This window comes from Limulus polyphemus, unplaced genomic scaffold, assembly GCF_000517525.1.
Source record: "Limulus polyphemus unplaced genomic scaffold, Limulus_polyphemus-2.1.2 Scaffold6218, whole genome shotgun sequence".
Taxonomy (NCBI): Eukaryota; Metazoa; Arthropoda; class Merostomata; order Xiphosura; family Limulidae; genus Limulus; species Limulus polyphemus.
This window is the reverse complement of record NW_013671828.1, coordinates 11,978-36,712: the sequence shown is the minus strand read 5'-3', so window position 1 is coordinate 36,712 and position 24,735 is coordinate 11,978. Positions and strand designations below refer to the sequence as shown.

At 32.7% G+C, this 24,735-nt stretch overlaps 1 protein-coding gene across 3 annotated transcripts in view; it reads left to right on the top strand.

The window, feature by feature from the left end:
- The window catches only part of LOC106473490 (dual serine/threonine and tyrosine protein kinase-like), a 46,359-nt gene that overhangs the window by 15,354 nt on the left and 6,270 nt on the right, over nucleotides 1-24,735 (top strand). Inside the window, exons 1-11 of one of the 3 annotated variants that reach the window (XM_022401917.1) lie at nucleotides 7,082-7,225; nucleotides 8,971-9,170; nucleotides 12,437-12,559; nucleotides 14,145-14,345; nucleotides 16,031-16,410; nucleotides 18,241-18,539; nucleotides 18,991-19,143; nucleotides 20,017-20,123; nucleotides 22,627-22,689; nucleotides 23,026-23,256; nucleotides 23,999-24,074. In XM_022401917.1, coding sequence (XP_022257625.1) covers nucleotides 9,168-9,170; nucleotides 12,437-12,559; nucleotides 14,145-14,345; nucleotides 16,031-16,410; nucleotides 18,241-18,539; nucleotides 18,991-19,143; nucleotides 20,017-20,123; nucleotides 22,627-22,689; nucleotides 23,026-23,256; nucleotides 23,999-24,074 — 1,636 coding nt within the window. In that variant the 5' untranslated portion in view covers nucleotides 7,082-7,225; nucleotides 8,971-9,167. Of the gene's footprint in view, nucleotides 1-7,081; nucleotides 7,226-8,970; nucleotides 9,171-12,436; nucleotides 12,560-14,144; nucleotides 14,346-16,030; nucleotides 16,411-18,240; nucleotides 18,540-18,990; nucleotides 19,144-20,016; nucleotides 20,124-22,626; nucleotides 22,690-23,025; nucleotides 23,257-23,998; nucleotides 24,075-24,735 lie in introns of those variants that run through there. The other 2 variants (XM_013934175.2, XM_022401916.1) reach the window with 2 other exon arrangements.

Genomic DNA, 24,735 nt, shown 5'->3' with positions numbered 1-24,735 from the left:
CTTCGCTCCCCAGTGGCTCAACAGTAAGTTAGCTAATTTTCGACGATAAAATTTAGGTTTCGGTAACCGTGATGGGCATAACATAGTGTAGCCCATTGTATGTTTGTTTTTGAATTTTGCGCAAAGCTACACGAGGGCTATCTGCGCTAGCCGTCCCTAATTTAGCAGTGTAAGACTAGAGGGAAGGCAGCTAGTCATCACCAACTCTTGGGCTACTCTTTTACCAACGAATAGTGGGATTGACCGTCACATATAACGCCCCCACGGCTAAAAGGGCGAGCATGTTTGGTGTGATGGGGATTCGAACCGCAGATTGCGAGTCAAGTGCCCTAACCACCTGACCATGCCGGGCCTCCCCATTGTATGGCTTTGTGCTTAAAAACATCAAACCAAGCAAGCATAGTCGTCGCCTATTAAAGATAAACAGACAGCTATATATATATATATATATATATTAATTGTCTACATCAGACGTTAAGTATTATGCGAATGGCCTCGGCGTGATCGAATGTTACGTAATTTTTGTAAGTGGAATCTTTAGTTGTTAATATTAAATTACATTTAAAAATGGAAGTTGCTGTTGTAGAATTGTTGTACAAAGCTACCCGAGGGCATTAGTCACCCCTATGTTAGTAGTGATAGACAAGAAGAGTAACGAAAAGTAAGACTGATTATATCATTTCCACGACTGAAAGGGTGAGCACATTCGGTGATGGGAATCAAACTTACGATTAACAGATTGCGAATCGAGCACCTTAACCATCAGGTCACGCCAGATCTTGAAAATGGAAGAGAGATCCGGATTCACTGTAATGTTTATTGTACCTCTTTTCATGATAGGGGGAGGAAGAGGAGCTTGGTTGGACACTATAACTTACTGTTTGTTTTAGAATGTAAAGTCATGTTATCACCATTTTACAGTGTTTGAGTGCGTCACATAAGGATAATACAAATAGTAAACAAGCTAGCTGTGGATGTAAAGGGACGAGTACCATGGTTATGTTTGGAGCAAAGTAGGCGTAGCAATAATCATAATTTAATAAATTAGTTATTATTATTGTTTTATCCGCTTTGTCTTGAACTTAGTCACGTGTAACAATAACTATTATTGATTAATTAGTGATTTCTCGGATGATTAACGGAGTTTTAAAGGCAGTTCAAGATTATGATCGGTCATGTTGTTATCAAGAAAAAAAAAACGAAAAAGATTAGGTTGAGCCTGTATCAGTCTCAGTACACTTACATCACTTCTAAAATGATAAGAAATCAGAAAATCCTCTAGTATACAGGATAATTGGGGAGAGTGGGAACAGAACAGCCAGAAAGGGGGTTATGCTAGGGTCCGAAGTCTGGGACGAATCCTTTCAGGATCAGGGCACTCATCGCTCCGACTAAAGTCGGCCTGAGCAGAAAAGCACGTGCACACTCTGTAACTTTAAAATAATTCGAAGCTTCTCGGCAAAAAACACGTTATTATAACTTGTGGAAATGTCTTCCCGGAGATAGAGGGCTCCAAGAATTCTGTCGCTTCAGGTTTAAACTGTTAACATAATGATTGATTGAAATTAAGCATAAAGCTGCATAATGAGCTATCTGTGCTCACGGGTATCGAAACCCGGTTTCTAGCATTGTAAGTCCACAGACATGCCACTAGGAGGCACTCTAATATAAACTGCAGTATTTTTCTAATTGATCGCAATTTGTTGCATTTGTTAACAAAGTGGGGACGACGTTGATTTGTGAGATGCAGAGTGATAAGATTTACGAAACTTAACGTATCTTTCCTACAGTAAACAATGTATATGCAAAAGGATACGAATTCAAGAACAAATGTGAAAAACAAAATCATTAAATTATCTCATTCTGCAGAATAAGCTCGCTATACCAACTAAAATCAGAGCCTGATCAAACAATTATTTGCTAGTACGTTCAAAAATCAGGTGTTCTCACTTATCACTCAAAAACTTTCTTCACTTAATGTAATAATAGTTGGAAATCCATGGATCAAACAAGTTGCATAGTATTTCCAGTATCAAGAACAAGGTGACGTCATTACATATATTCTGGTGACGTCATTACATATATTCTCTTGTTATTTTAGAACTTGGTGATTTTCACCGCCAAAGTATTTCAACTTGTTGAGTCTAATATTTTTATTACAACGCTAAAAATCGGGTTTCGATACCCGTGGTGCGCAGAGCACAAATAGCCCATTGTGTAGCTTTGTGTTTGGCTTCAAACAAACAAACTAATATTTTCATGCCATTTCTAAATTTACAACTCCACATTAGAAGCTCGTATCGAACACCCTCGTCAGTCTTAATATAGTGTTGATGCAGTAATCATAATTGCTTTAACCCAGTGCCCACCATACAGGGGCATACATGGTACGACCGCTATTTATATCCCAAAGGACCGTATGGACGTACTTTGATGATCGTCTGTAGGTCTTTTCTTCAACAAAATATGCAGTAAGTCAATCAAATATAAATGTTTTGATATTTCGTCAAACTTCCTAATTTGGGAATACCAAACGCCTGGTCGCGCAAGGGTTAAGTTGGTTATCATTAGCCTAGTATAATTTCCTTCTTTTTGTACCATAAGCCAAAGTGCGTGGCATCACATGAAAGTTTCACTAGTGACTTTTGTATTAACTTAATTTGTATGTATAGTTATTGGAGGCTCAAGCCCCTCATTGCCACCTCGTGCACGCCCCTGTCTGTACTTATGACATCTAAACAAGTTATTGAGAGAAAGAATGCCATATTTCAACGGCGATCGTATTATTTCACGTTCTATGACATTCCACGGGCAAATCGTAGGGTTTTTTTCTGTGCAGATAATGAATTAAGTCCATCAAAAAATTATTAATTTTATAAGCACATAGATGTATGTCATTATGGAAGATAGTCAATATATTTCCAGCACGTGTTACGACAAACGTTTTGGAGACGCCCTCTAATGATAGAATTAATTACTATTTCTAGCGTAAGGGTACAGTTCGGAGCTTTTAGGGTATGCCCAGTTATGCAGCGACTGTCTATAATCTGATGATAATCTTAATATGGGAAAGTTATTTAGTTATTTGATTACCGACTGATTTCGTGTGTTTAACAACGCTATTTAATATACATTGTTACGTCCCCGTTTGTTAATTAATCTTTCCGTAAGTTCTTTCCAACTAAACTTTAGCGACACAAGTCATTTCTTAAATAAAACTGGTTTATTTTTTCCGAATACAACTTTACGATACACTTAATTTCAACAGTCGCGCTAAAACAAACGCTATAACAACGAACGTTAACTTCAACAATACTTTCTGACTGCCGTTCAATTACTCACTACTTACACATTGTCCCGTCACGTTGTGACCGTCTTATATATATCAGACTACCCCCCAATCTAGTAGTCTCCCGATAATTCCCGAAGGTTCGAGAGAAGGAGTGGCGTGATACTAGTCACGTGACCTTGCTGACGCAACAATATATATACATATATATATATCACATATTTTTGGAAATAATGTTTTGAAAACGGGAGATATTTTACCGCAAAATGTATTATCAATAAATAACTTGGGACTTTTTTTTTTAAACTAAAAGAAAAGAATATCTGGGTAAGAGTGTGGGTATAAATCAAATGGTTAAATCTACAAGCGCTAATGGTATTTGATCAAGTAGGTATTTAAAAGAGCATATTAAAATAGATATTAGAAGACATTGAAAAAACAAATCACCACTTCCAGTTTCTCAAAGAAAAATTAACTTTAAAACTGCATTGTAATGATGAAAGGTTAAAAGTTCAGATCTGTTTAAGTACATATAGTACACTGCGGTTAAACAGAAAATTAAAAATGGCGCTTCTGGTTTTAGAAGATAATTTAACTAAAAAACGAAAAAAGTTAAAGTTTTCGGTATACGAATTTACATTAATGGTGATTTTTCATCATTGATGTCGTGAAAACCTGTAGAGGAGATGTGTTTTATGAGACGTCAACCCCAAAAGCTTATAATATCTTTTGAAAGGTCATGATAATCTCTGAACTAAAGAACATTTCAAGGTTATAGTTGTTGACATACTAAACCCCACTGTTGATATTTTGTTATACATTCAGAATGAAACAAAATAAAATAACGATACTTAAAAGAACTGATATATTTGTGAAGGAACAGGTTTTGGTTTCGTTTGTTATGAATTTCGCGCAAAGCTACACGAGGGCTATCTGCGCTAGCCTTCCCTAATTTAGGCAGCTAGTTATCACCACCAACCGCCAACTCTTGGGCTACACTTTTACCAACGAATAGTGGGATTGAACGTCATATTATAACGCCCCCACGGCGAGCATGTTTGGTGTGACGGGTATTCGAACCCGCGACCCGCAGATTGAGAGTCGAGCGCCTTAATCACCTGGCCATGCCGGGCCGCGAAGGATCAGGCTTGAATCAAAAGAAGGGCACTTTAAACACGGTAATCATAAATACTGCCTCGAATAATCTCTTGATCACTCACATATTGACTGGTTGTTCTCGAACTGCAAACCCTGCTTCAGTTGAAGTGTTTAGAAAATTTAGTGGAATCTCTGCATTATACTGCATATTCCTTTACGTAACCACGCAACTTTTTAACGAAATACCTGGAGGTATCCCACAAACCTCAAACTGATAACTTTAGGCTCAGACAGTAATAAAATATTGTAATATTATGTCGGTATAACTTTATGTTATTTAACCCCATGCACTTAAGTTGAAGTATTTGATGTAAATAAATCGTGGATATCTAAGCATCCAAGAATTTCACCAAGAACTGAATTTGCGTGTGTATTGTGAGGGTATCCACTTGAGGCAGAGGTAAGTGCATCAATCTGACTTCATTTTCGAGGTCATTCTTTGAATAATGTTTGTTTGTCTGAAGTTAAGCACAAAGCTACACGATGGGCTATCTGTGCTCTGCCCACCACGGATATCGAAACCCGGTTTCTAGGGTTGTAAGTCCGCAGACATACCGCTGTGCCACTGGGGGGTGGGGGGGGGTGGCTTTGAATAATGAACCAAAGAATTAACACAGCCTCCCAAATGATTTCAGCTATTCTAGTTTTTAAAATTTTACGCACTTACTATTATTTTGTAGAATGACTATGATTTGTCGAAATATTTCAGGAACTTTAAATATATTTGAAAACTTAAAATGGTTAAATGATTTATTTTTTATTAAAATATTATTCGAAAAAAGAAGAATAAAAAATATGGCTATATAATGATTTATCATATTTATTTCAAGTTCTTTTCCTACTACTAAGTTTCAATCCACTGGCTTTTAATGCTGGTAATTGATACTTCTTCTGGGGCTAGAAATTTAAATGATATTATTACTGTCCCTCTGGGATTATAGTTTATCTAACGTACCCTATATGGAAGCTTAGCTAAACGAAACAATTATTATACGATTAACCCTGGCGTATGCAGGAATCTAAACAGATCAAGGGCACAGAGATTGGTTTACAAAGATAAAAAACAGAAAGGCAGCTTACAAATGGATTAAACTAAATAGGGTTTAAGTAGGGCTTATGGTTTCCGTTATTGGATACGATTTTCTGGGTCTTCCCTTCTGAAATAATTATGTAATTAAGAGCATGAATATTTTAATAAGGGACATCGTAGCTTACTCTTTTCCCGCTTTGGATTCGAATTCTGATGGTTCTGAGTTCGAGGGTTGTGTACGTCCTTGAGCAAGACACTTCATTCAGTTGTTCCAGTCTGGCTAGTTATATGATGGATACCAGCTGTTTGTGTGATGGGTTGGATTCCCTCCAGGAGGGGGGTGGAATGTGTCACCATTCTCATCAGCTTATGTCGATCACTTGAAACTGGAGATCAAAATCACTGGTCCTTTGTGCCTTACGACTACAAAGCACAGCATGGATTTAACTTTAAATTTAATAATTTAACCAAATTTTGATAAAAGTTTTATATTTTAACAGTTGTGCATTGAAAACGATAATGCATTTTGTAACTGTTACTGATTGTTAGTGTTAAGTGAAAAATTAAAATCTAAAAGGACGTAAATAGGTGTGTTACAGAATAAGGAATATGCCTATTTTTTCGGTACATAAAATAACTGAATTGCAACGTTGATACTTTTAATCTATGTGTACATTCATTACTTAATTTATTCTGCTGCTGAAACAACTAATGTCCTTGAACCAAAACCTATACAGAAGTGGGTCTAATATTGTTTAGTTGTGCTGGTAGTAGTAAAAACTGTTTTTTCTTTAATAGTTTAGAGATTTATAATCTCTGGATCCTTGTGAGAATGAAAATTTGTGTGGTTTACACGTTTTTAAAAACCCAATAAAAAGGGAAAAAAATGAAAGACTGACACCTAAGTTAGAGATTTATTCCACAAATATTAAATAGCACTCGAAAATGAATAAGATATTGAACTTTAAAATCAGGAAAACCACTGCCTAAATCATATGTCGGTATATCACTTGAAATGGCCAAAACAAATGATTATGATAGAAGTATTTGCTTTCATGGTATAAGATGTTTTTCAATGAGATTTGTGGCTGATATAGTTGTTTGCTTGCTACCGTTGATAAGTAATCAGTCTTGTTATTAACGATATTTTGTAACATAAGAATTGTTTTAATTTATATTGTTTAAGTATGTGGCGAGGAAATGTGTTATCTCTCAAGTGGAAAGTCCTCCAAGCTTGTTATTTAAGCCACTAGAGGTCTCTTCTGATAAATACAAGTTGTGAAATTCACCCACCAGTCCTTTTGAGCGTTAAGGTTATTTCAGAAGTAGGCTGTATTCTATAAAGATTATAATTTTTTTAAGATTCTGAAAATAAAGTTGGTTGATTAACAAAGCTTAAAACAGTACTTGGTTTTTATTTACGCCTTCTCAGATGTGAGAAATTAAGTTACTGTTATTTCTTCCTTCAGATATAGGCAGCTGTTAGCACCAGTCATTGTGTAACGTATATTTTTATACAGTTACACTCTTATCACACTAATTGCCCAATGTCTGTTATTAAGAAATTACACTTACATTTCATGCAATCATCTTGTCTAATCTTAAATGATGTAGCTCAACAGTCACATGACGCAGGATGTACAAAGTGTTTATTGTTTTGTCATGGACTATTATGTTAATTATTGTAAACATCACTAACAATATGCTGAGCTGCAGTGTGTAAACACTTCACTGATAAACAAGAAAGAGTGAGTTTCCATTAGTATTTCTTCCAATACCGTGTAGGTGGCGTACTACTGGTGATCTGAATGGATTTGCCTATCAGCATTCAATGCCACTTGTCCAATATTTATTGATTGTCTTGTGTAACTCTTCTCTGTGTGTTAATAAACAGTTACTGGGATTACATGATGTGTTATAAAAAGTAATATTTTTATTGAGCTAGTTGAAGCTATTGTAGATGATTTAGTCACTGTGTTACACTTGTAGAACAAGATCATCATTGTAATTATGATTAAAAAGAGTAGCAAACAGGAATACTCTATTGAAACAGAAAGAAATATGTTTCATTATGTATCTAACAAAATTTATAAAATTAGGAGTTGTCTAAAAGTTACTGAGTCTAATAGAAGTTACTTATTGCAGGGGCTATATTTCTAACTTGAAGTAACCAAACAAACTTGTAAGATACTGAGATATAAAATAACTTAAATACATTATATCTGTTCTTATATTTATAATTGTGATCAACATATTTAGATTTACTGTGTTATATTTGATTAACCTTAATGTTTTAAGAGCACACATTGGTCTATTAAATGTGCATAATAATGACCATATAATCCTTATCAGGACTTCCCCTGAAGGTGGTAGCACATTAATAGCCAAAACGTCGATGAAATGAAAACTAGTTGGTAGTTAGAGATTATTAATAAAAATACAGCAACTAATTAATATTATTAAACTTGAGTAGTTGTGTAAGCTGCTAATCATATAGTAAATAAGATAGCTTAGAAGTGTAATTTCCTTATTTTTTGATTTCATATGTAAGAAAATATTAATACACATTATGATATCTGTAGTGTAATTTCTGACATTTGATCATGGCATAGTTTCTCTCTGTTCAGTTGACACCTGAATTTAGCAAGTATTGAGTTGTTTAGAGGAACAGACACCATGTTGTTTATTGTATTTAAGTACTTGACCTTCAAGTACCACCTTTTTTTAAATGGGGTTATATTACACAGTGTTCAGCGATCATAGCCATCCAAGTGTTTGTTTGCACTGTTACTCCCTAGAGTTAGTTCATTGACCTCAAGTTAATGTTGTATGTCTTGATCATGTCCCGTGAATGAACTCTCTCCTATTTCAGTAGTAACCTTGATCCAGAAATACTTCAGAGATTTTTGCCCTACTGTACAAGAGTGTGGAAAACATCTTTCTCTATGTACCTTTTTTCTATGTTTATCTATATCTGTCTAGTTGGATATTTGGTGATCGTGATTACGTATGTTTGTGCTTGTCTTTCTGTATCATTGTTTTCTTGTTTTGCATAACAAATAAATCATAGCTTTTAAAACCAATATTGAATAAATAGATATAAGATTCAGCTAGTAATTGTCACTAGTACTAAGTTAAAACTAATGAAAAAAAGGTTTTAAAGAAATTACTTCCAAGTTATTTTTCTGTGAAGTGAATAGATATATAACCCTGTGTGTAGATTATTTCTTGTGCATAAGAAAATCAGGATTTATTTTGTTAAAGATAAAGGTTTATTTCGTATGTATTAATATGTTGTCAGAAGGGGTCTAATTTGTGCAGAATATGAAGTTTGGTACATATATCATTTTTATTATATCCTGCCAAACGAATTTTGTAAAAGTCCATATTTATGATTTTAAATATGGCTGCTTTGTAACTAATATTTACACTTTTTAGTCTTATATAATAATATCTATTTATGTATATAGATTAAAGTAATTGTATTTTTTAGGCCAGTTATTCAAGATAAAGATCCCAAGTAAAGATGAGGATATTCTACAGAATATCACTGACCAATGTCTTGGGATCATCATCCTTGGACAGAATTGTTGGGCCAAAGCATCTGTAGTTAATGAACTCTTTGGGCAGTCCTTGCTGCCTACATTACCTCCTAACCATGATACTGAAGAAGAATATTGTAGTTGGAGAATGGTAAGGAACACTGTATGTTTGTTGAGGTATTGTACCAATAGAAAAGGAACTGTATGTTTGTGTTGAGGTGTTGTTAAACAATAGAAAAGGAAATATTTGTTTGTTGATATGTTGTTAAAAAATAGAAAAGGAACAGTATGTTTGTGTTGAGGTGTTGCTAAACAATAGAAAAGGAATAGTATATTTGTATTGGTGTTGTTAAACAATAGAAAAGGCACTGTATGTTCATTGAGGTATTGTTAAACAATAGAAAAGGAGCAGTATGTTCCTTGAGGTGTTGTTAAACAAAAGAAAAGGAGCTGTACATTTGTTGAGGTGTTGTTAAACAATAAAGAAAGAACAGTGTGTTCATTGAGGTATTGTTAAACAATAGAAAAGGAATTGTATGTTTGTTGAAGTGTTGCTTAACAATAGAAAAGGAGCAGTATGTTCCTTGAGTTGTTGTTAAACAATAGAAAAGAAACTATGTTTGTTGAGATGTTGCTAAACAATAGAAAGGGAATTGTATGTTTGTGTTGGGGTGTTGCTAAACAATAGAAACGGAATGGTATGTTTGTGTTGAGGTGTTGTTAAACAATAGAAACGGAATGGTATGTTTGTGTTGAGGTGTTGTTAAACAATAGAAAAGGAACAGTATGTTTGTGTTGAGGTGTTGTTAAACAATAAAAAAGGAATGGTATGTTTGTGTTGAGGTGTTGCTAAACGGTAGAAAAGGAAATGTATGTTTGTCTTGAGGTGTTGTTAGACAACAGAAAAGGAATGGTATGTTTGTGTTGAGGTGTTGCTAAATGGTAGAAAAGGAAATGTATGTTTGTCTTGAGGTGTTGTTAAACAACAGAAAAGGAACTGTACGTATGCTGAAGTCTTGATAAACAATAAAAAAGACATCTTATTTTGAGATTTTGAGATTTTATAATATGTAAGTTCTAAAGGCATTTGCCATAATTATCATATCTTTAGCTACAGTAACTAAAAAGTTCAAGAAAATGTTATTTGTACTTACTTGAAAAGCACTATACTTACTCATATGACTAAGTTATTCACCTTCTTTTAAACGCATTTAATCATATATATATATAGTTTTGTCTATAAAAATATTTTCAATTTCACTTAAAACAATGCTCGTTGGAAAATTATTTAGGCTTTAGTCTTTGGAGTTTAAAAATGTGGGTACTAACCACTGAGCAATTAAAATACATTAAAATACTTAGAAGAAAGTGTTACTTTAACAATGAATCTTAATTGCTGGGTAACATTGGAAGATTTTTCATTGTTAATTCTATTGTTGAAAAACATTGGCTAATCCATATATGTTGCACTTGTAGAAATCAGTATTAGTGGTTTAAAATAGCATTAGTTACTCTTTGTACCCGTAGAAAAAGTATAGTAATAGTAGCATTACTACTACTAGCACTTCATATAACCATAAAAACAATGTAGTGGTAGTAATGGTTGTACTACACCTAAAGTAATCATGATCAGTATTCTACTTATTGGTAGAAACAATTTGATGAAACAATAGTAATAATCTTACTATAATATTACAATATTCCAAAAACAACCCATTCTGTAGCTGTTTGTTTAACAAGAAACAAAACTATTAAATGACAATATTTCAATTACTTGTGTAGTTGGAATGATTCAAAATTAGCTATGATTGGAAACCTTAGTTTCAGTTAGTTTATTATTTTTGTGAGTTGTGACACCTATAGATTAAATTAAACAAACCAGAATTGATCAAAAATCATAATGACAATATATTGATTACTGGATGGTTAAACCTAAAACAGTAATAATCAGAATTTTGTTTAGGGGGATGTTTTCACAATGTTAATGAAGTTAATCATAATTTTGATAACTGGATAATTGAAATAATTACACTTGTAATAATTATAGAAAGACTAATTTCAATTACTTTTGTGACATTAATAAATTTAATTTTAACCCTAGAACCACAATGTGGGTTAATCTGAACTTTAACCACAACGTGGAGCTGTATCTAACCCACATTATACTTACTAATGTTGCTACAAGTTTATTTGAAATATCACTCATCATTGTATTTAGAAATCATAAAAATACCGATTGATTAGAGGTAATGATATTCCAAAGTTAATACTGAACCTAAGAAATTTATTTTGTCCAATAACAAAAGATATTGAGACATTGGAAGTTCTCGCTGAAAATTAGCTTTCGTAAACAAAATTTGAGTCTCCACTGCTCTCTTCCTCCAAAGAATGTCCAATTTCATCGGGATTCAATTCATAACTTGTATATGTTATTGCTATTATGGAAGAAAAGCACTTAAATGTTAGCAACAAATAAATACCCTTTGTAATTTGTATGACAGAGACTGCAACATGAGGTCATAAAAAACGACAGAATCTTAAGAGTATTCCATGGAACAATACTCACTAAAGAACCATTTGAGGCATACTGAAGGTACACCCGAGGACAAGCTTACATGGTCATAATGCAAATTTGAATAATGAAGTTTATCGTGTATGGGTTCATGGACAACTCCTGTTGTGGTTCTGGGATTAATTTTGATTACTGGATAGTTGGAATAATCAAAAACAGTAATAATCAGAAACTAGTTGATTGTTTTCATGGTTTTAATCAATTATTTTACATGACAATAACCAATGTAATTTATTGTATTATTGAATCACCCTGTTCTAATACTGATATATCTGAAGTAACCATATTGATTTTTTTATAAAGATAATTGTCACACCTCTGTTTATTGGCTAACCAAATTTCTCTAAGCTAATCCAAAGTTCCCCACAGTATCACAGCGGTATGTCTGCGGACTTACAATGTTAGAATCCGATTTTGATACCCGTGGTGGGCAGAGCACAGATAGCTAATTGTGTAGCTTTGTGCTTATTTACAAACAAACCCAAACCCTAATCCAAAGTATATTTGCATGTTCATTGAACTCTGCAAATTTTAAATGATAATTTAAAGAATGAAATCTGAAGAAATCATCCATGTATCTTGTAGCTGTTGATGACAATAACAAATTTTGCTGAGTTTATGTATATAGTTTCATTTACATTATATTATACAAGGCCATTAAAAATATTTAAAAAATCTGGAAATTCAAAAACTGGAATGAAATATCAGTATTCAAAAAAATAAGTGAATAATATATTTATAGGTAAGTATAGAAACATTTGAGGCTTCATTGATAATGTACTTTTTTGTTTAGTGTTTGTTGTGCTTGAGAACTAGTTGTAGTCAGTACAACTTTTTCACGTTAGGTTCGGCTCTCTTATGGTGGCCAGACAAAGATCAGTCTGGCTTTAAGTAATAGCTACGAACTTGTAGAAAATCTAGTTGAACAACCATGGCACACTGTTCCTAGAGCAAACTTAGAAGTAAGGGTGAGTAAAATTCTGGGTGTTTGTATAAGAAGTATTATAGTACATTTTCAAAACTTGTAAAACATTCAGTGTTCTGATATATAGTGATATTTAATGTTGATATCCTTTTTTTTCTCCATCTTATCCTATTTTAAAGTTTCAGTACCTTTCATGTTATCTGCAGATTTGTTCATCATTGTAAGGTTTTAATATTACTTACTTTCTCATCTGTTTCATACAATACTAGCAACCATATAATTATTTTATTTTCATAAAGGTATTGTGAAATATTGGCACTGTATTCGTGAAAATACTCAAAGTTTTTGGGCTGATAATTAGGTCCTTAATATTTGTTTTCTGTCTAAAAAAAAGTACAATACGTTAAACGTGTCATAATGTGGTATTCAGGTCCACTTACATCCAACAGATAAGTTTAAAAGTATCTGCAAAATGCAGAGTTTGAAAATGTTGTGCAGAGATTAAATCAAACAAAGACAGCAAAGGAAAAAAAATACACAGAAGTGAACAAATAAAACAAGATTTTTATTCACGAAAATTGTGTCAGTCTTCACACTTACTGGCTGGCTTACAGTTGTTCATTTAACTCATTGCTTATTGGAATAAGAAGATTTCTGAACACATCTTTGCAATGACAAGGAGAATTCTGTAACATGTCTGCACAGGACAAAGACAAAGGGAATTCTGATTTACTGCCCAAATTCTGACAAGACATTAACAGTGCAGTCTACCAGAATCCAATGTTGTGTATGTCACATTTATAGAAGAGAAAAATCCTTTACTCATATTAATGTGTACAATTATCTTAGCCAACTCTTGGCATTGGATCGTTTCTCCTTAGGGGCAGATGAGGGGTCTGACATAGAGCTAAAATGGTATATGTTTCATGCTGTTAGTATGTGCAATTTTTACTTTAGTAAAAAAGATTAGTAAATGTTTAGAACCTTTTGACATTTTGTTAACAAGAATTTTCTGCAGAACACTTGCATGAAAAATTGAGAAAAATGTAAGGGGTGAAATACCTGATAATATAAGTAATTAGAATTATATAGGAAAAATACACCATTACTCCTTTAAAAATAATTGTGATTAAAATGGCTTAAGATTTTTCAGTGTATATCAAGTTTACTAAAGAAAGCTGTATGTTTCTTTATTGATGTCTGCTTTTGTATCTTGTTTATTACATTTACTTTTTTAAAAGAATAAGTATTAAAAAGTACTAAGAAGCATTATTTTCAAGACCAAGATATCTAGACAAAAAGTTTCTTCACATCTTATTTCTAGCAATACTGTGATAAGTTTTAAGTATTGTGATGCATGCTGTGAGTTAAATGGAAAATTCTGACAGTCTTGTAACATGAAATAAAGTTTTATATATGGATACATATATGTATATAATGCATACAAAAATTGTATATTTTTATAAACAATTAATCTCTGTTCATGTTGAAAAATTTAACTGTAAATAATTTTTGGTGCTGCATTTGGCATTATAAATAATTGACAATATTTTACCAAGAAAAAAAGTTGGTTGTGAATTCTTAACATTTAGTAGTGATTTTTAATCAAGATCTATTTTGTAATACAGAAGGACCATAAAGAAGATCCAGAATTAAACACAGCTGTGTTAGAAATTCGTCTGAATCACCATCTTTTACGGAATGATGTGCAAGTTTTAGTTTCTCCATCTAATCACAACAGTGAATTTAGCCAGATGTATAACCGGTGTATTGACGGATTAACGCCGATTGTGATATACTGTATCAAAGATAATTCGTTAACAGAAAAGGTATTTTTATAAAAGAAAGTTAATAAACTTGAATAGTTTTTTATGGGATAAAAATTTTTTAATCAGTACAAGCTATTTATATATAAATTATTGTAACCTGGATAGTTTTTATTTACAGGTAAGTGATTGAACAAGTAAGGGATGTTTTGAAATTCGATGCCGAGGAACCCACTTTGAGACTAATAATGGTTGGAGACGGCTTGAATGGGTAATGAAGAAAAACTTTAATATAAGTTTAACATAACAGCAAATGTACAATGTTTCAAATTCGTCTGAAGGTAAACTGATGATGACAAAACCTTGTAGAAACGTTGTACATTTGCTGTTATTTTAAACTTGTATTCAAGTTTTTCTTCATTACCCATTCAAGCCATCTCCAACCATTATAAGGGATGTTTCATTGCCTCCTATTGTTCAGCATCTTAAGCTCACTTACATAACAATTACTGACTTTAAAATGACACATGAATAACAAGGTAGAATTTCATGACATTTCCCATGATGCATCAAAAGAAGGACATGTTGCTTAACCTTGCATCCATCCCTTTAAGCTTCTTTGATGTTCAGCTTGTTTATTTTAAAAGATACATGCAATTTTTAAAGTAAGCTTAAGTAAGTCTTTATGGCATTTTATTATGTGTTGTGTTTATTCTTGATGTGACTGCATTAGATGAAACATTTTTAAAACTTTCCATGTATTTGACTGTTACTTGTAAATAACGGTTTTAAAGTTATAATCTAATAATAAACAACTTCTGAATATTTAACTTTTTTAATATTTTGAAAAGTGTTTCTCGTCTTTTATTCAATAATATATATATATATATATGAGCCAATTAAAAGTGGAAATACATAAGAATGTTGGATTATCAGTGATGATTCAGGATTAAGTATGATAGCCATCCATTTTCATATCATATTCAATTTCCTCCACAGCGTGTCAGAGGATTTTTTTATTAATGATATCAGTATTAAATAGTACAGAGATTTGCATAACAGAGTGGTCTTTTTACTTTGACATTATTATGTGGAGGGTAAAATATTTTTCACTGTTGTTTTGTCTGTGGCCACAGTAATTTTTATTTTCTTTAAATGCTAAGTTTATATTTTATGGGTGACAATCTGTGATGACTTTGTGAAATAGCCTGGTGGCTAGGGTGCTTAAATCACAGGTCATAGATTCGAATCCCCGTCACACCGAACATGCTTGCCCTATTAGCCATGGGGGCCTTATAATGCGATGGTCAATCCCACTATTCATTGGTAAAAGAGTAGCCCAAGAGTTGGCGGTGGGTGATATTGACTAGCTGCCTTCTCTCTAATCTATCACTGCCAAATTAGGGTCAATTAGTGCAGAGAGCGCTTGTCTAACTTTCCATGAAATTTCAAACAAACCAAACCTTGTGAAACGAGAAGCCCTGGTGACTATACAAAAAGCAATTCTTTAATGAATTACAAGGTTTTTCAAAATGGTTTACTGTATCAGTGAGCTTAACATTAACTAGCAATAATGAAAGTTGAAGTATGTTGATGTAAATTATATTAAATGTTTGAAGGAAATGATGATGACCTAAACTCTTTAATTACCAATTGTCTTTGTTTGAAAACCAAGTCTGAAGCTCAGTTTTTTTTTATGGGTTTTTATGTAAGAAATTATTATTGTTTTACCAATTTTTATTTTCTAGGAACAAGATGATCTAATGGCTCTCAAAAACATTGCTCCAAATCAACAAGTATTTTTTGTGTGCTCCCGACCTCTGCCTACTTGTGAATTAACAGAATCAGAACAGCATGACCGTGGTACTGTAGTCTCTTGTTATTCACATCCCCTCCAACTACTTTCTTATCAAGAGTTCTCCCATATTGAGCATTATCAAAAACCCCACAATCAAAGAGAACCTGAATCTCAAATTTCAAACACAAAATTCTCAATATATCAACAGCTCTATGGACTAGGATTTAGTGTTTTATGCCAAACTAACCAGAAAAAAAGTATTCAAAGGCAGAGGAGTGAGCCATATGAAGTGGATAGTGAATTGTCTGAAAGTTTCGAGAAATTCCCAAGGTAGAGTTTCACCTCATTTTTATTCCAAATTGGTATCACAAGAACTACACTTTATTCTTACTAAAGTTTTCAACAGTTACAGCTATGAATCTTTATTGTTGAGTTGATATTTTTTAAGCATTCTGAACTATATTTTTATATCAAAAGATTCTAAGAGTCTCTGAGCTACAATGAATATTTTCTTTCTTGTTCAATTTATTATGTGTTTTATGCCAAAACAACCTAAAGAAAGGATTTAGAGATATGGAAGTGAACCATAAGAAGTGTAACAAATCACATATGGTATAACATTATTCAAACTTTTTCCAAGAACTATATTGAAAAAAGGAGATGAAGAGTCGAAATGAATTAAATCAATAAAATTTGAAATTAATAATGATAATACAATAATCACTGAAGTGGGAAAAGGTAATACAACTCTTCCACTCCCTATTTATCAGAAGATTACTTCAGATATTTATCTTATCCCACATATATATATATAAGAGTAACTTGATTATACTTTTAATCTTTTTTTGTTTCTACAAGAAAATATTTTAGCTTGTCAATGAAAAGGGAAATCTATCCCAAAAGTAACCACAAATGACCAAAACTCTCGTGTCGAAAACCATTTCTCAGCAGTTTGACTACATAATGTTATCAGAGTAATACGTTTTATAAATATCATGCACAGTACAATCATTGATTTTTAACTTCGATTCATTAAACTTAATACTTTTTCTCATCGTCTCTGATCTGATCTATCATATTGGCATTATCCATGAACACAATTATAGTTTACCAGATTTCAAAAAAAAATAGGTAGATTAAACTTATGATTTTGACTGTAATGTAGGTAATTTAATAATTCGTTTAGTCTTGTTGTTATTCAAATTTTTTTATGTTACACATAATAATGCTCAAGGTTGAATTAAATGAGATTTTTTGGAATTATTAAGAAGTTATATGTTACAAATGAATGTTGTTGTTTAGTGAACCTTCTGACTCAAGGTTTCTGACATCAATATTTATTATTATTACTTCTCTCCTAATGGTGAATATTAATGTTTTCTTTCCTACTAACCGGAGTACCCGTCCCCAGGACATAAAAACTTACTTCCGTTATATGTAATTGTAAAAAACACCCATAAAAACCACAAAACGCAAAACTGAAATTTTGTATGTATCTCCGCATGGACCCAACAAATCTTCTCGCCAAATTTGGTGAAGATCCATCAACAGGGGGCAAAGTAGTGATAAAAACGTCCATAAAAACCACAAAATGCAAAACTGAAATTTTGTATGTATCTCCACATGAACCCAACAAATCTTCTCGCCAAATTTGGTGAAGATCCATCAACAGGGGGCAAAGTAGTGGTAAAAAAAAATGCAAAAACACCCATGAAAACCGTAAAATGCAAAACTGAAAATATGTATGTATCTCTCCATGGACCAAATTAATCTCCATACCAATTTTGGTGAAGATCCATCCACACCCTGCGAAGTAGCTACGTGGACATACAACAGACAGTACTAATATATTTATAAAGATTCTTAGTTACAGCTACACTAGTGCTTGGTTTACCACTTGTTTGAAGAAATGTTTAAGGAATGGTTGTGTTCAGCATACACCAATTTTCAGAAACTTTATGCTTGTTTCAATTACTTGGTAAACTTTTAAAATTATCCTAATAGCATGAGGAGTTTGAATGTATCAGTTTGAATTTATTTGCACAAAATGTATATGGTGTAAAGTTAAAGCTCTGTTTAGCTAAATGTTTAGTGTTTTTCCAAATTTCTAAAATTACAAAAACATTGTACTCAATTATTCTTATTTTCTTGTTTATTTAGCATCCTATTGTTTGTCCAGTGTGTTTTACAATCATTTCTTGTCAAAGCTTGTACTCTTTTAAATGAGGCCCAGAACCGATGTCTTCGGATGTTTATTCTCACAGCATTTGACATGACCAGAGATATGGTAATAACCCCCAAACGTCTAGAATACATCTGTCAGAGAGAAACAGAGCTTTACTCATCCCTGATGACAATAGTAAATAAAAAGCAGGAAGAAATACGTCAGCTTATTGTTTCTACAATTACAGGGATGAAGAATGATTTGTCAGAGGAAGCTGCCAATTATCAATTTCAAGGTTCGAAAGAGAGTCATCTCTTGTTGTCTATTTGTACAGTGTGTAATAAATTATAATTATGACCATAATTTACATTCGGAATTTGGTCTTTTATTATTATAACGTTATTTTGAAAGAAATCTAGTCCGATTTTTGTTGTGAGTGTTGAAAAGTTAAGTTGATGTAACAAAATTTTTAATACCTAGTCTGCCAATTAGATAAGTTGATAAGTGGTGTACTTGTAAATTAGACTGATTTCTAAAATATATATAAAATGTTACAAAAGTTAACGTAATCAATTATTAGGTAAGTAAGATAATAAAGGAGTTTAATTGTAATATTTCTATCAAGCAAGAGTGGTATGATGGTTGTCTTTGTTTTATTTCGCTTTATATTGTTACAGGAAAAATCATCCACATCAGAGCAAGCAAGTCTTTGAGTAATAAATGATAAATCACATTCTCTCATGTAGGGTTGAATCTGCCTGAAAAAGGAGAGCTATTGTCTCTGCAAGACCTTCAAATCTGCACAATACAGATTCAGAATCTTGTCCTGAGTAGACTGAGCAATGAAATTGCTGGGAAACTGATTGGTTCTGTTGATTGTCTGCGAGAGAGTTTTGTAGGTAGGGAGCTGCTGTCAGAATCATTACATTGACTGTCACTAAAGTAATGTTTATTGTATCCAGCAGATTTACAATAGAATTTGTAATAATTCTTAACAATACAGAGACGTACGATCATTAAGTGATATTTTCTCTAGTGATTTGTAAGTTATTTTAAGAAAAAAAAAAACTGTCCTTCAGTGATTGATGGAAATAGTAAAACTCATGAGAATAAAAATCAAATTAGCTTCTTAATTTCATATTTATGAGTCTTATTTTTATATTATTATTATATACAAATCTTTTGCTAGATTTGTTCATATTGAAGGCTTTCCAATGTCCTCTGATTTCCTACTTTATTTTTGGATTCTACACAATTTTCCCTAAAGCTTCCGGTGTGTGTTCCATTTCTTGGGGAGAAAAAGAAAAGATGTATATGTGTTACTCTTACAGATCTATTATTTGTAGCATAAACCATATGGGTGACAATGTGTAATGCCTTAATACCTAGCCAGGGAGGAATATACAAGTTTAACACTAGCTAAGTACTTAGGACAAGATATATTTTTACATATATTCTCGCTAAACCCTAATATTTTTAGCAATTAACTCATTCTACTGAAAAAACACACCAAAAAACATAAAGTTGATGCTCTTATCTTCGAAGATAATTGTTTGTTTTTGTCTCCTCTTCTTCTAATGGTATATTAATAAAAGCAACGTTTTGTGTGATAATAATGTTTTTAAATGATGATGTATTTAAATAAATAGTAAAATATTGTTGGCCAGCTAAGATGATTGTTTAATTTACATAAATAATCAAAATATTAGTATTTTGGGTTAGAGGAATTTTACTTGATTACAATGTATAACTTTGTGTTTTGTATCCATCAGGCACCTTAGTCCGATGTTTGTCTAACTTGGAGGAGGCATTTTCTGAAATTGAAGGATCAGTTGCAGCAAGTAGTGCACTGAAGCAAATTTTGAATGCTGCATATCAGGTGTTTGATCCTTTATGTGTTATTTAAATGATATATTTAATAAACTTCACATAAAAATGTTTATGTGATATCTGTTGTATTTCTATCAGTTACATATTAGGTTAATCAATTATATAAAATCATATTTTTATATATATTGCTTTTCAAGTTCTTGTACTTTTTAAAAATGCAGAATTGATTACATATGAAAAGAATTTTAAAAATGTAAGTTATAAAGTTGCATGACAATTACTGTCAATATAAAGTTCTGGTGGAACAGAATGGAACAGAAAACTGGACACTTTTGCGAAGGGTATGTAACAGCCCTTTTCAATGCAAAATATTCATAAACTAATATAATAAAGATATGTTCAGATTAGAGAATTAGAATTTCCAAGATTAGTGATCACTTATACTGAATGGCATTGGAAAACAAAGAAACATGGATCAATTTGGGACACAATGACTATTCAGAAAGGCCCCTGTAACAAGTTGCACCCCAGTCATGATAAGCAAAGTGCATTGTCATTTAAAGTTAAAAATTCATGAATGTAAGGTCAGTGACAAAAGCCATCCACATACTCCAGGCAACAGAACACAACATGATCAAGAAGGATTTCCATTTGGATATTGGGACAACAGGATATAGGTTTACCAAGATAAGGCTTCCAGTCATACCTTTTGTTGAAGTGTCACTTACCTCAAGCATCTGTAGAATGAAACAAGTATTTATTCTATTCCATATGAAGACATACCATCCAAGTCAGTTTGCAGATGCAGTACCTATATATTTCTGTACAATTAGAGTGTTGAAACAGCCACTGCATGGGAAACCATTGTCCTCATATACTAATGGATTTGGGAAAACATCAAGGAGGAGTGGTGTGCTTTGGACATGACAGTCTTAGGATGGAGCTTTTTGAAAAACCATACTGTAGGGCTATTGTCAAAATGCATAGTCATTAGACAGAGCAGGACTGGATGTGGCAATATAGACTGTAATAATGTGGTGAGCCTCCAAAATCATTTTAATTTAACAAACAGTCCACTGTATAACATGAACAGAAGGTTAATCACACTTTATATGAACAATTTGTATTTGACAAGTGAAGTGGTGAGGGTATGCTGCTAAAAGAAAGTCATGGCATTGTGGACTACATTTTTTAGCACCTATGTATTTGGTGTACATTATTTAACCAGGGTAATGCTACGCACCACAGATATTTTATGGATAGAGTTTTGTCACAGGTCTTTTCGAGGAAGGATATTCACATTCAAGAATTATTACATGATGTACAGCCGAAGGACACAACACCTATGTTTTAGCACCTATGTATTTGGTGTACATTATCTAACCAGGGTAATGCTACACACCACAGATGTCTTATGGATAGAGTTTTGTCACAGCTCTTTCTGAGGAAGGATATTCATATTCAAGAATTATTACATGATGTACAGCCAAAGGACACAACACCTATGTTTTAGCACCTATGTATTTGGTGTACATTATTTAACCAGGGTAATGCTACACACCACAGATGTCTTATGGATAGAGTTTGTCACAGCTCTTTTCGAGGAAGGATATTCACATTCAAGAATTATACATGATGTACAGCCAAAGGACACAACACCTAAGGAAGACAATTTTTAGCATTTTTGTGAAAGTGGAAAAGCTTAAATAGTGATTTCTGAAGCCACACCTTAAGCAAATTGAGAGTAACGACCATATCCGCAAAGTAAAGGCTGTGGTTACAAAAGAGAATTTTATGACCTAGAAGGTCAATGTAATGATATTATTTGTATCTCTTACTACAGTTAAGAAATAATAAACAAGGATTCCTACTTGATGAAGACTCGTTGGTCAAAAGTTGTAGCCACACATAAAAAACAACATCAGTTTTAACAAGAAAGATGGCCAGAGAAAGTGGAATCACAGATTGCCCATTTCGCCACATACCTAGCTGTGAAGCCCTTAATTTCATGTGCTCCAATGGACTTTTATGCCTTTGACCTGTTTACATGTTTCTGGAATCAATATCCTCATGGACTGAATGACTTGTTTATTGATAATATGTAGTCTAAGATTGACCTAGCTGTCAACAGAAGCTTGCTGCAGTGCAAACTGTGGTGTCTGGCACCTGTAATCATGACCGTTAGATTGAGTGTAGGAGGAAGAAGTTCCAAGAACCTGAAATATCACTCTTGAAATATCTCAGCCTTGAATAGTTCAAAAAACGCTTTACTGTCATGAGTTTAGTCAAACATGAATAGCATCACTGATCGAGTATATATATATTCTGTCTTTAATTCATCTATAAATTTTTCCTCTTTCAAGGTTTGAATATGAGTGTACATGTATGAGTGCTTATAGAGTTAGAATTTGATTTAGGCAAAATTAAGATTGGTAAGGCATGATGAATTAAGGTTTTTTCAGAAATTAAATGAAATTTACAACTAATATTAACATCAATATTTTAAGCAAATCATATCCATTATTTCAACTGCTTGTTTCTCTCCACTCTAGGTTGATTTGACAGTTAAAACAAGTGCTTCTGTTCTTACAATTTTTCTTCAGAAAATTAAGCAGGTAAGACCCAGATTTAATGACTGATAACTTTATTAGATGTATGTGTATTTTACTAATTTAGATAACTTGATTACTTACCTTACCATTTTCTTTGTTAATGTATTATCAGTCTCTGGTTGTTGTTCTTCAGTTTTCCAACACTGGTAAAACACCCATTTTTGCACCTGTAGTTTTCTTTTTTGTTCATGTTATATCTATGGATTATTGGATAATGTACATTTCTGAATAAAACCACTATTATTCATATTAATTTTCAGAGTAGTGTTGGATTTAATCTGTAAATGGAGAAACTTTCCAGTGAACATCAGCATTTGTTTTGTTTGTCTTGTTTTACAGTTACTTCAGAATCTATTCTGGAAACTCCCACTAAGAATAGATGAAGCTTGGAAGAGAAAAGTAGCAGTAGACATGTTAGCTAGCCTCAATGAATCTCGCCTAGCAAGTTCCATCTGTACTCAGATTCAAGATCAACTAAAAGCCTCTCATGAGCAGTTTGCAACATCCGTCCAACGACTAGAATCTATGCATTCGGCCCGGCTTAAATACACCAAAGAGCAAAGGCTAAAGGTTTCTGTGCTTTCTTTTAAAGACATAGTTGCATTAGTTTTTTATTGATACCATATTAAGAATTTCATTTTAAATTCGTTTCTCCTTTTCAAACCAAGTTTCCGGGTTTTATGTTATTTTCTGTTGTTAAATTATTTTTGAAGGGATCGGTCAGCTACATAAGAATCTAAAGAGCTAACACTGAAAATTGCATACCCGCTGTCCTTCTACATTTAGCTTAAGTAAATAGAATATTTGTGTCATTTTATATTGAAATAAACTTCCATCAAGTGTTTGTAAGAGGTAGCATTATGTATAAGAACTACACGCATGTGAATATATTGAGATGATATAGCAGAATGAATCGTTCACTACAGTGTGACTTTAAAAGTCCATAAGTGGTCCCAAAATCTTGATAAAGAAAAGGCCTCATTTTGAATACTCTCAATCTTTTGTTCTGTTTTTGCACTTTTGTCCATGTTTACAGTATAAATGGGTAGTAAAATCCTATTTCAAAACTTTCTGTTGAAATGATTATACCAGTCAATGTATTTGTTATCTAATGTTTCTTGCACCTTAACTTATGTTGCCACAGCAGTAACCTTTAGGGCTTATAAAGCTAATATTTGGGATTTGATTCCTTGGATGGTGCAGCTCAGGTAGCCCATTGTGCAACATTTTGTTTAATTAAACAAGACAAATAATTTTACTGTAACCTTTGAAACAGTAATAAATATAAGCCCTTTTTTATCATTTTAAACAGGTTAGAAAAATGTATGCTCCAAAAATTGCAAGATGTGCCCTAGAATCTACTTCACTGAGAGATGTGGTGCTTTTTGGTAAGTTTGTTCATTATCACTTCTGTATAACCTTCAATTTGTGTGATTAAGAAACACTTATATAATTGTGCCTAACTTCCTTTGTGATACAACAACTTTATTGAAAGCTTTTATTCATACTTATCTAATGAAGTAAGTTTCTAGGTGCCATAAACTATTAAAAATGTAATAGAATTACTGTAGCAACTTTCTGTACAAGCCAATCTAATAATAAGGATAGTAAATACCCCTAAAGTAACTGCCTGACATCATCTGTATTAGTGTCCTTTTTTTTTTTTTGTCTGTCTATTACATTAAAACTGTACTTCTACAACAACTTAATTCGAAATGTAGGAATGAAACTGAGTTTTGAAGAACTATAAGTTACAACTATGTAGCGATTTTAAATAATTTTCTGATTTATTCTATCAGAAGTAATATTTGGTGTGTTTTTTCTAAATCCTATGATATAAATTGGTGGCCAACTTGGATGCACTATTTACATATTTCAGTAAGACATGTTCCAGAACAACTTTGTGGATTGTAACTTTTTAATAAATAAACTTAGTATTCCAAGAATTGTTTAAACTCGAAGTCTGAGTTCAAGGGAGGTCCAGTTCAATCTACACTTTGATCAATGTGTTTTATTGGGTTATACTAGTTTCAGAGAATTCCACTCCTC